Here is a 15,790-nt window from a genome sequence, read left to right as displayed (position 1 = left end):
TTTTTACGCGTAACCTTTTAAGACATTGATCAAAACGTGTATAAATACTTCAGAACATCCATTACTAAAAGAAACAACAACAACAACAAATAACAATGTTTCGTCTTACAGTAGTAATCCTTATCCTTTTAAGTGTATGCACCGAACAAACGATAGGAGGGTCGTTCTTTATCTATAACCAGGTGCGCCATGGATCCCTAATGAAAGTCCATTGCAAATCCAAAGACAACGATATGGGGTGGCACGTGAGGAAATACGGAGGAGTGTACGGTTTTGATTTTAGCGATAATATATTTGGCACAACACTATTTTGGTGCAACATATGGCAAGGTCCTCATCTGGAGCATTTTCAGGTGATAGTCGCGTTCGAAAGTAGGCAGTATCCACATGACTTAAACGCTTGGATAAGATGGTCAGTGAGGGGAGATGGTATTTATCAATCTATCAATGGTGCAACTTGGAAATTCAAGTATCATTGGGATAACAAACTTTAAGAAATAGGGGGTTCATGATCTGCTTTTATTTTTATATATACTTTGAAATTCAAGTATATATAACTCGGGTGAAAAACTTTACAGCATTGGAATTTGTTGTTGTTGGTATCTTATGATTCATATTAATATGTAAACATTAAACCATGTCCGGTTTGAGTGGATTATTAAAAAAAATTGATAAATGCATAGTTTGATTCACCTGTCAATTGTTATGTCACAAATATTAAACTTAAATCTATCTATTAATAAGTTAATTTCATTTTTTTAAGGTCTGGTTAATTATGCTATTACAACGATGAGAAATATTACATAGACGATTCTACAGCCGACAATTCTACCATCATATGAAAATGCACGTCTGACTGCATCACTCCAAGTCGTCCTATGAAATCTATGTTCGATGATACGCCATGCATCCTACTGAAGACCTCTTGTAATTTTTTTCTCCATAATCTGCATATGCATCACTCCGGGTATATTGGAATTGGATTTGAATCAGATTTCCGACAATTTCCGGAGAAAAATAAGCATTTACTTATTACAGAGATGGAAGACCTATCTCGTCTCTGGTACTGCATGGTTCCACTCTGCAAGAACTCCGAATCATTCTCTTGAAGCGAGCCGTCCTATGAGATCCATATTCGATGATACGCCATGCACCGTACTGAAGACCTCTTGTAACTTTTTTTTCCATCATCTGCATAATTTACGTTTTCTGGGGTTTGAACCCCAAACCTCCTAGTGTATAAGCATTAATGAAACTTTAGTCAAACCACTAGATTAAAGAGGCTTCCACATTTTTCATCTTTTCTTGTTATTCTTTTCAGTAAACCATATATATATATATATATATTGAGATAAATTCATCTGAAAAAAAATATATATAACATATACAGTTTTGTCGCACACAGTCATTTCTATCCCGGCGCAAATGCTAAATTAGTTAAATGAACATTTGCAGCATTTCCATCACCATAACATCACCTTAGTATTCATTCTTGCACCCGCTTAATGTATTATTTTATTTTATTAACATTTCTCTCCACATTCACATTCAGATATAAAACTTCTATATCATAGGTACCCGTGGAAAAACATTTATGGGATGATTCTATAATTAATCGAGTGATTCTAATACTAAATTTGAGTTTATAATTTGTTAAGAAGAATTACTTTATTTTTTTAATTTAAATTTAAACTATATAAGAAACGTGCAAGGATGAAAGGGGACACGAGATCAAGAGGAAGACACCACTCACTCAGTAACTAAAAGCTTTCTTCTAAACGAAACTTACAAGTGACATGTTCTCCTTAACTCTTCCATTATATATCCTCTCTCTATGTGTCATAGAATTCAACCAATGAGCAGATAAATAACAATTTTTTTAATGCTACATAGTTTTAAAATAATGTGTAAATACCTAGGTAGTATACTGCTTAGAATAATATATCGTGTTAATTAAGACGTTGTGATTTCTTTTAAAATTGATGATACAAATGAAAAATGAGAATTGATTTACTTTCTCAATTCGTTTACTTATGTTTTCATACTTACTTAAGTCTATAATACTGAAAGTATGTACTAAGGTCTACTGTATTGTATTATATGGTTACATGCAGTCCATGTTATCCAGTCTACTCTTCCCTAATCATTGGGAATAAGCAATAATTAGTGACTATCATTTCTATGCTAATTATTAGCTACATCCGACATGATGGAGACATTGGAGAGTAGACTTTATATAAAATAAATACAGCAATACGTAATCGCCTTACTTCACAGATTTATTTCATCTAAAAACTTTATCATCACCTTAATTTATACACATGTCTTGAGATATATATGATAGTTATTACCAACTCTTTAGTTTTTGCAATGCTATAGTACAAATCAGAATTCTCGTGTTAATTAATATATATATAATTGTTATTGGTTGATGATCTGAAAAGTCTTGGAGGTGTGATGAGCTGCATTTGTTGATTTCTTGTCACTTAGTAATATTCTTTACGTGAAATGGGTGCTCTTCACATCATGCAGACATGAACGAATGAGCATACTTCCAATATAATACAATACACATGGCAACATGTATTATTTTGGGAAGGGACTAAGCAACCAGTTCTTGTCCTGGCCTCCGAAATTAGTCGGATCTACGCCTCGGATGACCCGGATCATCGATAAGAACATGTACCATCTTAGTTTTTAATACAAAGTTTTATTACAATTCACAAATCAGACAATTTTTTTTGGAACTCAAACAAGTTAAACATTACGTTAACGAATTTTGGGACAAAATATCAGTGGTTAATAATTAATGATTATGCATGTGATTCTGAAAGATATAAATTTATAACCAATAGAGTATCACATTACTGCGGTTCTTACGTAAATTCATAATAGTAGTGACGAATAATTATTTAATCTACCGCATTCATATACACACACACGTCGCTGATGTTTCCCTACTTAATTGATTCATATGTTTGGTCTCATGAATTTACATATTTTGGAATTAGTTTAACTAAGAGACTTGGTCATTAATTAATATTTGGTTAATACTTACTTCCCCAATCATTGTCTCAACTCTCAAGTCTGGTTTGATAAGTCGTCGTACTCTTACAACATATTGGTTGGATTTTTATTTTTTTGGTCTTTGGTGTATGTCATAAGAAATTAATAAGAGTGTATTTGTTCGCTAAACCAACATGTACATACGTAGAGATGCGTACGTATACGTATTAGAAATATATACGTATACACATATATATGCCAAAAAAAATAAAAAAATAAAAAAATGAAAGAAGATGGAGTGGAGTAATGGTAGAGAAAGACCAAAGGGGGAGAGCCGTAGACTCCGTGACAGCCAGGCTTGCAGCCTTGCACTATCATTAATTTACACATTCGTTCACCAAAAGTGATCTAGTTGCCTCTACTTACCATTCTTTTTTATATATTGTTTTCTTAATGAATGGCAGCAGATCATATAACAATATTCAAACTAAGTTTCATGATACATATAGCTGTTGCATGAAATATTTTTACTGGATATAAATAGCATGTTTAGTTAAATTTTTTCGTTATTTGTTAATTGTATGTCACCAAAATGTCACATTCTTTGTCAATAACAAAAAGAAAATGTTGAGTTTAAGGTTAGAAAGTTCGGTAACATTTGTATTTAGAATCTAACCACATGTAATTATCTCCACGTCAGATTCTTTCGACAGGACTAATCCAATAATAAGTTATTATACAGAGTAAAAGAAAGGGATGTTGAAGAGACAAATAATACACAACTCAAGTAATTGTCTAAATTTACACTACTTTTGTTATGTTTGGTGGTGTCTCTCCTCTCTCTCTAGCTCTTGTGATGAGTTTGCCAAGTTGGGAAAATTGTAATAGGGACAATTAGAGAAGTACTAAAATTTAAGAGGCTGCAAAAAGACAAGTCCAACATATTCCACACACTTAGAGAATGTGGTATCTCTATTTGACTCCTCTCCCTAAATCACTCTCTATTTATGTATGCATTTCTTCAATCCACACACCTATATCTCTCTTAACACACACAAACATATTTATATATATGCAATCTTGATCATCTCTGTCTTCATATTCAATTCTCTCTAGTTCATCTTCTCTGTTTTGTTTCTTGAAACTCTCTATATCAGCCCAATGGAAACAGCCGAGGAGGCGATATCGGCAGCTAAGGCGCAAGCCTTGATCATTAAAGGGAAGAGGACTAAGAGGCAGCGTCCTCAGTCCCCAATCCCTTTCTCTATTGTCGCTCCAATGTCTTCTCAAGAACCGGATGCCCAAGAAGAGTCCACTAGTCTTGTTGCCAAGGAGAAGAGTCTCAATGATGAGATAAACTACAACAATAATAAGAATGATAACAACATTTTGAGCAATGGTGTGACATCTTCATCTTCAACTTCTTCATGTTTCAACAATGCGACATTAAAGGCCGCGGCTGACGAAGAAGATCAAGATATGGCTAACTGTTTGATCCTCCTTGCCAAAGGTCACTCTCTTCCACACCACAACCACAATCACAACCACCAACAACCACAAACAAGACAACTTATGGTAAGTTATCAAGAATCCGGTAATAACAACAGCAGCAATGCTTATAGATCTAGCAGCAGGAGGTTTCTAGAGACATCTTCATCTAACGGGACCACGACAAGTGGAGGCAGAGCTGGTTACTATGTTTACCAATGCAAAACATGTGACCGAACTTTTCCTTCTTTCCAAGCTCTTGGTGGCCATAGAGCCAGCCACAAGAAGCCTAAAGCCGCTCCGGGTCTTCATGAGCTCAAGAAGTCTATCTACAACGACGCCGTTTCTCTTCATCTCAACGACGTCCTCACCACAACTCCTAACAACAGTAGTAACCATAGATCGCTTGTGGTGTACGGTAAAGCGAATAACAATAAAGTCCATGAATGTGGAATATGTGGAGCCGAGTTCACGTCCGGACAAGCCTTAGGTGGTCACATGAGACGCCATAGAGGCGCAGGGGTAGCAGCCACAGCCACCCCAACCGCGACATTAGCACTTCCGGCCAGTGCGGCTACTGCAAACACGGTTTTGTCATTGTCGCCTATGTCGTTCGATCAGATGTCTGACGGTCCGGTTTATCCGGTTCAGGCTCCGGTTAAGAGAGCTAGGAGTGCGGTTGTGTCGTTGGATTTAGATCTGAATCTACCAGCTCCTGAAGATGAGAACCGGGTCAACGGATTAAGTGTTGCTCCAAAGCAAGAACATGAACAAGAACATGGACAAACACAACGGAGAGAAGAACAAAAGTCTATTGTTTTGTCTTCTGCTCCTACATTGGTAGATTGCTATTACTGAATCAAAATTCAATACCAAAATTTGTTTATTAATTTGTAAAAAAAAATAAAATACGCAGAGATTAATGAACCATTAATTAATTAAAAAAAAATACTGATTCCTTTGCTTGTACAAGAGTTGCAAGATTCTTTTTTTTTTGTCTAAGTTGCAAGATTCTTTTTTCTTCGTTTGTTTACCTCATTTCAAAAAAATATACATACAGCCACAATACTTTTCTCTGTGTTCGTAGTCCAGATGTGCAGATGCTATGTAATTACATCCAAGTTAATGTAAGACATTTTGGTCACTCAACACGAAAATAATAAAAAAAATATCAAGGAAAGTTATTAGTATGACTAGACCTTTTTTGAAACTTTTATCAAGAGTAGGCATTATGTAATGGTACAAATATAACTATATGCATATATGTTTTTAGTGCGAAAATAAATTATTTGCATAATACTTTATATAAGTCTTCATTTTTGTATAGTTTTACAAATTAACGCAAATTCTTCTATAACTGGGTTATATGATTTCCAAAATACCACATTTCTAGTTATATTTTTCAATATAAAACGCATAAAAAGTTATTTAAGTGTTAGATGTTTTCAATAATTATAACCAGTAAAAAAGTTGTAATAATAAATGCTAGATAATTCAATACTAGTGTTTTAGGAGCGATTCTATTATTTCAAATTTAATGAAAATAAATTTCCAAAAATGATCCTGAAATTTGTAAAAGTTATCATTTTCTTTTAGTTATATAGTTCATAGAAAAATAGTTAGAATTTTATGTCACATTTTTTTAAATTGATTAACTGTTACGTACAAATTATGAGAACAAACACGTATACTTTGAAGAATGTATTTTTTGGAGGAAAAAGAAGAAGTACAGACAGACCCTTTTAAGAAACAAAAGTAAACACAACTTTTGTTCGAAAAAGAAATAAAAGTTCATGAAAAAGGCGTGACGGGTCCTAATACTTCTGTTACAATACTAGTTCATGCTGACTGTTGACATTAAAATTCTAGGTGGAGAGTGAAAGTTCAAAAATGCAGTACACTATGCCGTTCATGCTTTTATTTTGTTTGTTAAGTCAAACTCGACCTTGTCCAATCCAAATAAATAGTGGGCTTTAAAATTTATATTCTAAAGTCAGAAGAAATTAGGCCCATAATAATAATAATAAGAAATCAAGCTGAGGCTGAAAAAGTTAGCTGAGGCTGAAAAAGTTGTGTTAGCGTTTTGTCCTTTTGGGGACAGTGTTGTCAGTTACTCAGTTAGCTGACAATACATTGATATAAATTTTGTTTATTCGAAGAAGAAACTATGAACTGAAAACTGAAAACCGAAAGAAATTGGATTGGACTTGCACTACTGAATACTAGGCCGGGGACTTTTATCCGAGATCCGGATTCGATCCGAGATTCGATCCGGATTCGATCCGAGATTCGATCCGGATCCGATCCGAAAATCGGATATCCAGAGGGGTCGAATCCGGATCCGGATAGTAAAATGTTGGATCCGTCAAAGTCAGATCCGGATATCTCAATTTTTTAGTCCGGATATCCGGATCCGTAAGTTTTATTAATAATTATTTCAAAAATAGTAATATCTATCTATAAAAATTAATTTTATTTAATATATTTTCATTTTTATAATAGTATATGTAAATTTTGTAATATTATACATAGAAATAATTAAAAACATTATATATTTTTTATTTTTAAATTATTTTTAATATTTTATATATATTAATATTATTTTTTATTTATTTTAAGGATTCAAATCCGGATCCGAATATCTGCCGGATATTACAATTTTTAGAAGGATATCCGACACCCAGATATCCGAGAACCCCGGATCCGGATAAAGATAGTAAAATTATGGATCCGCTGGATAAGGATCTGGATCCGGATACCTTAAAATTACTTGGATATCCGATCCGTCTCGGGCCTACTGAATACTGATAGACATAGAAGCAAGAAGAAAATTAATATTTCCCAATTAATAATTGTAAATGAATAAGAGAAGATGGGGAAGATGATGATTCGTGTGGATCAAGTCTTCGTCCTCTTTAGCTTGCCTTATTGGTAAAGTATCCTTCTGATCCTTCTGCAAGCAAACGTAACCGTCACTCACTCCTTTTTTGTTTCCAGCCATTCGATTCTCTCATTAACTTTTTTTTTTCAGGTCAACTTCTCAATTTCTTGTTGGGCTACACATTTGAATTAATTAACCTAGTCGTTGTTATGATCTCAACAATCACTTGTTTTTAATATTTGAATCGAAAATATCTCTGGAATTTATTATTACACCATTAAATACTGTCCCCTCCCCAAAAGAAGAAGAAAACCACATTATCCTCCCTAGTAAACGACATTAAAACTAAATAAGAGATTAGATCAAATGTAAATCTGGATAAAATTCGTAAGGTTAGATAAAAAAAGTAAAATTAATAAGATTATTATTATTTTTTTAAAAAATTTACTGACATGTACGTGTTGGCATACTGATGAGTGTCAAGAATTAATAACTTTTTCAGAAGAGTATAAAGCCATTATATATTTGCATATCGGTTTTCCAAAAATATTGTTACCTTATTTGGTATATTTAAAATTACACTATTGGAAGATATATAAAATATATTTAACTACAGACATATACAATGCTCTTGGTATAAAAGGGAAAGTTTGATTATTTTTTCAGAATTTTTTTTTTTTAAAACCTTTGAATCGAATAAATATCTGTTACCCTTATTTGATAGATATATATTCTTTTTTTGTCAACTATAGATATTATGCTTAAACCATTCTAGCAGAGGCCTCTTTGATATTTAAAAAAAACTAGGGATTGGCCCGCCCTACGGGCGGGTTAGTAACTGATCGAAGTATATAAAATATAATAAATTTTATCGAATATTTCAAAGTGTTTAGTTTACTTTAAATTGTTAGTAATTTTTATTTCTTTAAATTATAATACAAATATTATAAGTATGTCCTTCAAAATTTTTAAATTATACATTTATATATATCATCTATTTTTGATAAACTCTGATATTTTGGTTGAAATGTTGCTTGATATCTTTATCATGCTTTTTCCAGCTGATTAAAACTTGAAATGCTGATAAATAACAACATGATATAATCTAGTATTAGTTATGACATCAATTATGCATATTAGATATTTACAATCATAGATAAAATATTATCCCAAGTAAATGTTATCATCATACGACATACGCACGAAATTATCTGGCTAACAAATTAATAGAAAAAAAAGAACAACATCAGAAAGATCCTTTACAGCATCTTGGATTATACTGCCAAACCTCAGATTCTTTTGTCCTTCTTTGTCATTCCTATCCTATGGATATCTTGATGAAGACCTTGCACAGAAGTATGTCAGTGTCTGATTGGTCCTCAAAACCAAGCTGAATGAAGACACTTATCATTCGAACCTCAAGCTCCAAATTCAGTTTCCCTACATCATATGCACCCACTGAAAAGAATGCGGAAAACAACACAAATCACGTAAGATAAGAGCTTTAGCTCATGAACCCAGAAGTAGATGATATTAACCAAGTTCAAACAAAAAACTAAGCAACTAAAATGCTAAAACCATCAAAACACCTATGGGAAAGATGTTGCAAGTAGAATCCATTGATCAAATTGTATTAAAAAGTTTTTTATCATTAGGCAGAGGGCAAGAAACAGAATCATAACTTCTGATGAGATATATTTAAGGATTCAGACCTGCAATAGCTAGAGATCCAAGCTTTGTGGTAGGCCATTGATGTCGGAGTTTGCAAGCTTGGTATCGAATCTTGGAAGACAGTTAAGAGTCCCAATCAAACCGGGTATTAACACTTAGTCGGTGCGAGTATTCTTGGCGGAGCGCCCTACATCTACAGTGACAGTTAGATCTTCCTCTCCATTGTAACCAGCAGAAACAGATAGATCTATTGGCTCATTGGTGGGCATGTTTGTCCTTCAGCCATCACAGAACTATGTCCAGGCCATTCATGAGCAGGTGTTGTTCTTTTCAATGCCAGCTGACAGAAAATAAGTTGTAGAAAATCTTATTATACAATGATCAAGAACTATATACATATTTTTTGTGAGCTAAAAAAGATAGCTAAACCATTGAGCAGATAATTGTAGGTATAAAGCTTTATATACTTTTCTCCTTTTAATGCTATTCAAGACTCAAAATTATCAAAGCTAAAAAATATTCATTACTGAAACCTGTTACAAATAGATATATAACCCAAGCTGTGTTTCAGATTCAACAATCTAATTGTACCACAAAAAGTTTCAGTATAAGAAAGTGGAAAGATAAGATTACAATTCATAAAGCATCTTCTGGGAATGAAACAACATACCCTTCAGTGTAAGCGATATGTAAAGTAGAATAGCAGATAATGGGTCTTTTGTTCAGACCAGAGCCAAATTGATGGTAAAGTATATGTTTTCCCCTTATTGGCGGGATGCTGCAGATGTAGAAATTGTAGTCCGGCTGGTCGACTTGCAGACGCTCAAGCCATTTATTTACAGCTTGTTGCAAAGAAGAGAGCTTGTGGCACTCTTGAGCTCTGTTTTGGTTCCACACAGATACTTTGAGCTTATAAGATGCCAGTCCAATAGTAGGCATGCAACAGTAGCTTTATGGATGGTTCCACCTCACTACAACCCACAGAACCTGCTTGAACAAATAGACAAAACAGTGTCGGATAACTTGCTACGTTGTGAGAATCAGACATATATATTATAATGATAACATCAGAAGCATATGTTACTACTTACAGGAGGTGTTGTTGGAGAAAGACATGCCTGTCATAAATTTCAAGAAAAATTGTTACTTCAGGCTTTTATTTTAATAGCAAGAATGGTAAGTAGAAGGTGAAAGAGACATTGATTACTTCAAAAAAAAGCTTGCAGACGTAAAAAGCAGTGCAATGAGTTTGTTCAGCTTTTTGAGGACAATGGTGTTACCACAAGCAAGAGTAGGAACAACTTTCCAAGGAAACATCAGAAGTGGAAAGTTCCATGGAATGTTCTGACCAGCAATGCCTATTGGTTCATGCAGTGTCTGGACATGATTGTTTCCATCGGCTGAAATAGTTAGCCCACGAATCTTATCTGCCCATCCTACACATCAAACCAAAACTTACCAACAAAAGCATGAAAATTTTGATAGTATTCTCAAGATTTTGGTATACCAGCATAATAGCGAAAGAATCTGGCGAGCATTGGAATCTCTGCTGTTTTGGCTTGTTCATAAGTCTTCCCATCGTCCCATGTCTTATAGCTGCAAGCTTTTCGCTGTTCCTGAAAACTAAACAAAGATCAGTCCATATCACATTGAATTTCATATTAATTTCAAGACACAAGAATATTATATATATACATAAGCAATTATCTTTTGCCATGGTCCTTCATCGATGGCCTTCCTTGCAGGCTTGTGGCTTTCACCGCCCAGTCTATATCTTCAGCATCGACTTTCAGCTATGTTCGCAATAACTCCCTCTATGCGTGGATCAAGAGTAGGCAGCGTCTTACCTAAATCACCAATTCAAAAACCAAACATTAGTTCTCATGGAACTTGAATCTCAAGTCAAACTTTTTCTTTGTTATTTCTCTGATTCTGAACATAGCCTTTTTAAAATGAAAACTTTACTCACCAGAAGCAGCGTCTACAAAGTTCCCATTGTTGAGGAGCTGTGTGTAAAAAAGTGAACTGGCTTATGATTTCTTCAGCTGCAGGGGAAGTTCTAAATCTCCGTACGATCTTACTTTCATTGTTATAATTTTTTCCTGCAAACCGAAATGTTTTAATGTCTACATTAAAAATGAAAATTTTTCTGCTTCGTTGTTGTACCCTCTCAACACTAAATGACAACTAATCCAAAAATCAGTAACGAACACCTTAACACACAAAAATTCTAATTGACCAAAGAACACACAGATTCCAAAGGAGCTGAACCTGAGCTTGAGCAGCCTCGAAACCGCTGAATCAGCGCCTCTTTCTCAAAATCTTCGGCTGAGCCAGATTCTGAAAGTACGCATTCTTGGTAAAGATCATATCATAACCTAACCAAAGAACATTTCTTGTTTAAAATTGAGGTTTGAGAAAGAGAAACCTTTGATTGGCCTTAGTTCTTTCAATATATCCGTGGAACTCTTCCAAAATTCTGGTAGCAAGTAATAGTCATAAAAATAAAATAAAAATCAAGATCAACGTATGGAAGGGTAAGGAATGGCCCAAAATTCAAGATTGTGTTATACAAAAACGTAATTTCCACAGATTCTTTGAAAATCAACGATTAAAAGCTTATAAACCAAGAATCATATCTGAAGGAAAGTGCAATAATAGGATTCAAACTTGTGGTACATGAATTTGGGGTTCAAAGAATTTTATACAAAAAGAAAGAGGACACATAATCCAGAAACTGAAAATGCTAGACAGATCTGAAGCTTTCGTACCTTATGCAACACATGCCACTGCAGCGAAATTCTTGGTTTGTGTTGGTCAACAATCTCCAGCATATAACTTAAATTGCGAGTTATATTGTCCCTTCGTCAGCTAGCAGAGAAAATGAAGTGATGAAACAGAGACAATATGGTTATAGAGTAGAAGAAACACTAATACAAAACTTTTACATGTTATGAGGTTCATAAATAGTGTCAGAATCATGAATGTAAGAGATGGTTCAAGAAGGAGTTCAGTTAGTCCCATCAAGAACCTGTTTGAACCATCAATTGACAGGCATGGTTATTAAAGGCATACATATATGAATGATATGTACCAAAAAAAATCAGAAACGTAAGTTTTTAAAACCAAATATAGTGCCTATGCCAAAGAGAAAACCTGTTTATCAAACTCTTGTTATAGTCGATGCAGAAACCCTCAAAGAGTTATGGCATTAGAGACCCTGCAACGTGAAAGGAAAACAACACATACCTCTTAATTCAGAAACATAGGAAAAGCCATCCAAAACAAAGTGTGATTAGAACATAAACATGAAAAAGGTAAAAGGTGATAAGTACTTGAAAGGTCTGGCACAAAATAAAACTCTACGAATGCATTTCTGAAACACCCATTTCGATTTCGATTGACTGGTTCAAAAGCAATGTGTGGATTCCCAGAAAAACTGTAGGAACAATGGAGCCATGTGGATGCGTGATATATGTTAGGTTACATAAATTGGCGACTAACAAATTTAAGGGTTTGAGAAGATTAGGTCATACCTATTTGTCAATCAGAAGCAGCTGAAGGCGAAATTAGCACCCCTACTTTAGCACCCCTACTTTAGCGAGATTATGGGCTTCTCAAAACTGAATCGACTTGACCGGCGGCGACTTTGTAGAAGTAAACCGTCAGAGATCGACGATTTGGAGCGTTTTAGGACCATCATTGCGGTGGTTCAAGGATTCGGAGAAATAGTGAGCAATGGAGAGAAGGATTGGATCGTGATTAATTCAAAGAAAAAAAACAGTAATTTGCAAGGAGTGGAAGCGCCGGAGTTGATTACACGTTAAAGTCGAAGAAGCTTACGTGACCTGTCATATTGAAACTCTCTCATTGGTCGATTTAATTGGCTGACGTGGACACCTTCTCTGATGATTATATATCCCTTTTAGTATAGGATAGATGGTTTAACGACAAAACCTATTCAGTAACGTCTTGAAGGGTTTATTACTGTCATTACTCAAAAAGAGAGAAAAAAATAATTAAATTAATTGGGGGAAAATGAAAATCGGAATCGCAATCCGAAACAGCCAACAAATTTCTTGCAATTGAAGGTATCTCTTTGGTTTCTTCTCCAGACAAAACCCAAATCCCATTTGCCTACTTCTCTTTGCTCTTCACAAGAAACCCCAAGTAACTTCGCTTTAAATGGGTCGCGAATCTGTGGCTGTTGCTGTATCTTCTCCGGCGAAGGGTGCTGTTGTGGCGGCGACGGCGCTTGCTCCTGGCTTCCGATTTCACCCGACTGATGAGGAGCTCGTGAGCTATTACTTGAAGAGAAAGGTTCTGGGGAAGCCTGTGCGCTTCGATGCGATTGGGGAGGTTGATATCTACAAGCACGAGCCTTGGGACTTAGCAGGTTCTTGTCTCTTTATTCTTTGCGTGTATCTCTATGATTCGGGCTTCTTCGTGGTGTGGTGATGCCTTCTTACTCAATTCTAGGAGAAAGGTTTAAGCTTTGTTGCAGATTCTTTGTGTTAGTAGTACCATTTTGATATGACTTTGGCTGTAACACTGTGAATAAATTTGCATCAAAACGACTTATTAATTTTGGGGAAAATTCATTTTTTTTTTTACCAGATTTGTTGAATTCATTTTTTGTCTTCTGGTAATGATGTATTTTGTAATTTGTACTCCACTTTAGTTTTGCTTGTGTTTCAGGACATGAGGTTTGTTGTTGTTGTTGCGTGTCTGAGTGTCTCAAGTTTAGTGTTATTATTATCTCTGATTTGATTTTTTTTTTTCTCTTGTGCTGTGTTGTGTGTGTGTGTTTCTAGTGTTTTCGAGGTTGAGGACAAGGGACCAAGAATGGTACTTCTACAGCGCGTTAGACAAGAAGTACGGAAACGGCGCTAGGATGAACCGAGCCACTAACAAAGGCTACTGGAAAGCGACTGGCAAAGACAGAGAGATCCGCCGTGACGTTCAGATCCTCGGTATGAAAAAGACTCTAGTCTTCCACAGCGGTCGTGCCCCGGACGGGCTCCGCACCAATTGGGTCATGCACGAGTATCGCCTCGTGGACTATGAAACTGAAAGCAATGGGAACTTGGTGGTATAGTTACTTATTGGTTTATCTGATACTGTCCAAAGAATAGTATCCTATGTTAACTCAATTCTTTGTTTTTGAGTGTGTAGCAAGATCCATATGTGTTGTGTAGAATCTTTCACAAGAATAACATTGGGCCACCTAGTGGGAACAGATACGCGCCGTTCATGGAAGAGGAGTGGGCTGATGATGGTGTAACTCTGATCCCAGGAGTAGACGTTGGTGTCAGGGCTGAACCGTTACCATTAGCCAATAGAAACAACCAGATGAGCCAGGTTTGTACTTCCTTCGTAATCCAGAAGCTATTTGGTTTCATTTCTCAGTAATTCATATATGCAAAAGCTCTGTGATGAAGTGAATCACCTTCTCTTAAATGTCATGTTTCTTATATGCAAAAGCTGTATGATGAAGTAAAAAGCTTCTGTCAGTTACTTAAACTTAGACTAGTCTATTGAGTTTGCTACCAAATCTTGTAGAACTCAATCCAGTCACCAAGCAAGGACTTCATTAACATCAACGAGCCACCAAGAGAGACTACTACTCCAATGGATATCGAACTCAACCATAAGAATAACCATTGTGATGAAGATGAGGAAGCACTCAAACGTGAGGAGGCAGATGAAGATCATGACCGTCCTCCTCCTTTATGCATTCTCAACAAAGAAGCTCCGTTACCTCTCCTCCAATACAAGCGCAGACGCCAAAACGAATCTAGCAGGATCACACAGGACCACTGCTCGTCCACAACAACAACCGTCGACAACACACCAACCGCTGCTGTGGCCACCAACACGGCCATCTCTGCGTTGCTCGAGTTCTCTCTCATGGGCCTCTCCGACAAGAAAGAAAACCCTCAACCTCCTCTTACTCCACTTCCATCTCCTGAAGAGAAGGTGAATGATCTCAAGAAGGAGGTTCACCAGATGTCAGTTGAGAGAGAGACATTCAAGCTTGAGATGATGAGCGCAGAGGCTATGATCAGTATTCTCCAGTCCAGGATCGATGCTCTGCGTCAGGAGAACGATGAGCTCAAGAAGAACAGCGCTAATGGACACTAAATGCTCTAAACCCCCATCTCTCCAGGTGTCTTCTTCTTTGCTTTTTTAGCTGTAATCTCCCTAAAATATTGTGAGCTATCTATGTAGCTTCGTCTTCAGACGGATTGAGAACCGTGTAAAATTAGGATAAACCGGGACCGGTTTGGGTTTTTTTTTTTTCTGATGGTTCTACATCTTTTGAGAACATTCTCAGGTTGCTCCATTGTCATATATCATCATCTAAGTCTATTCAGTCAAGAACTCTCTGTAATCTGTTTCAAGGAATGTTCAATCTCCATGATTAAGTGCTTCATCTGGTCTTCCAGACAAGAAATTACTTTGTCTTCCTCGAGAAGTGGGAAGAGAAAGCTTAACCTCGTTAATTAGTGATAAAAGTGAGGGGTATAAAGGCCATTTTACTGATTGGTTATCGTTACGATGAACGAATGTGGTTCGTTCTGTCAACGACGTTTGAAGACTTTCGTTACACGTAATTTGCAATTATTATTTTTTTTAAAAAGCAAAAAGGGATAGGTACGAATTTACCCTGGATTCGATTTTCAAAAAGGGTTATATATTTATACTTTATCTTAAACCGATCAATAAATCTTTTTTTTCATC

General features: G+C 35.7%; 3 protein-coding genes and 1 long non-coding RNA gene across 7 annotated transcripts; 2 read left to right on the top strand and 2 right to left on the bottom strand.

Moving 5' to 3' along the window:
- Positions 1 to 491: 491 nt before the first annotated feature.
- LOC106380281 (zinc finger protein ZAT5-like) lies at positions 492 to 5,510 on the top strand. The gene has a single exon (XM_048744742.1). The coding sequence runs from the start codon at positions 4,168 to 4,170 to the stop codon at positions 5,350 to 5,352; it is 1,185 nt and encodes a 394-aa protein (XP_048600699.1). The 5' UTR covers positions 492 to 4,167; the 3' UTR covers positions 5,353 to 5,510.
- Positions 5,511 to 8,684: 3,174 nt separating this feature from the next.
- Positions 8,685 to 9,831, bottom strand: LOC125580371. The gene is made up of 3 exons (XR_007318127.1): positions 9,717 to 9,831; positions 9,088 to 9,386; positions 8,685 to 8,833 (listed from the first exon to the last, which is right to left on the bottom strand). It is a non-coding gene; the product is annotated as an uncharacterized LOC125580371 (long non-coding RNA).
- On the bottom strand, positions 9,827 to 12,880 carry LOC125580370 (aldehyde dehydrogenase family 2 member B4, mitochondrial-like). Of its 4 annotated transcripts, none has more exons than XR_007318124.1 (13): positions 12,583 to 12,880; positions 12,382 to 12,485; positions 12,203 to 12,266; positions 11,995 to 12,077; positions 11,818 to 11,917; positions 11,475 to 11,525; positions 11,318 to 11,386; positions 11,016 to 11,148; positions 10,742 to 10,893; positions 10,554 to 10,669; positions 10,254 to 10,482; positions 10,138 to 10,164; positions 9,827 to 10,033 (listed from the first exon to the last, which is right to left on the bottom strand). XR_007318124.1 is itself a non-coding variant. In XM_048744741.1 (5 exons), the coding sequence occupies exons 2-5, from the start codon at positions 10,582 to 10,584 to the stop codon at positions 10,018 to 10,020; spliced, it is 306 nt and encodes a 101-aa protein (XP_048600698.1). In that variant the 5' UTR covers positions 10,585 to 10,669; positions 10,742 to 10,919; the 3' UTR covers positions 9,933 to 10,017. The 4 variants fall into 4 exon arrangements, 1 of the variants encoding a protein (XP_048600698.1); XR_007318125.1 differs by having other exon boundaries at positions 10,554 to 10,662; XR_007318126.1 differs by lacking the exon at positions 11,475 to 11,525 and having other exon boundaries at positions 11,318 to 11,424.
- Positions 12,881 to 13,231: 351 nt separating this feature from the next.
- On the top strand, positions 13,232 to 15,216 carry LOC106381196 (NAC domain-containing protein 74-like). Its single transcript, NM_001316012.1, is given in 4 exon segments — positions 13,232 to 13,442; positions 13,861 to 14,138; positions 14,222 to 14,407; positions 14,609 to 15,216. Coding segments are annotated over 4 exon segments (1,257 nt in total). The 3' UTR covers positions 15,191 to 15,216.
- The last annotated feature ends 574 nt before the right edge of the window (positions 15,217 to 15,790 follow it).

This window comes from Brassica napus, chromosome C1 (genome assembly GCF_020379485.1).
Source record: "Brassica napus cultivar Da-Ae chromosome C1, Da-Ae, whole genome shotgun sequence".
NCBI lineage: Eukaryota > Viridiplantae > Streptophyta > Magnoliopsida > Brassicales > Brassicaceae > Brassica > Brassica napus.
The sequence above is the reverse complement of the archived record's forward strand: the minus strand, read 5'-3'. Positions and strand labels throughout refer to the sequence as shown.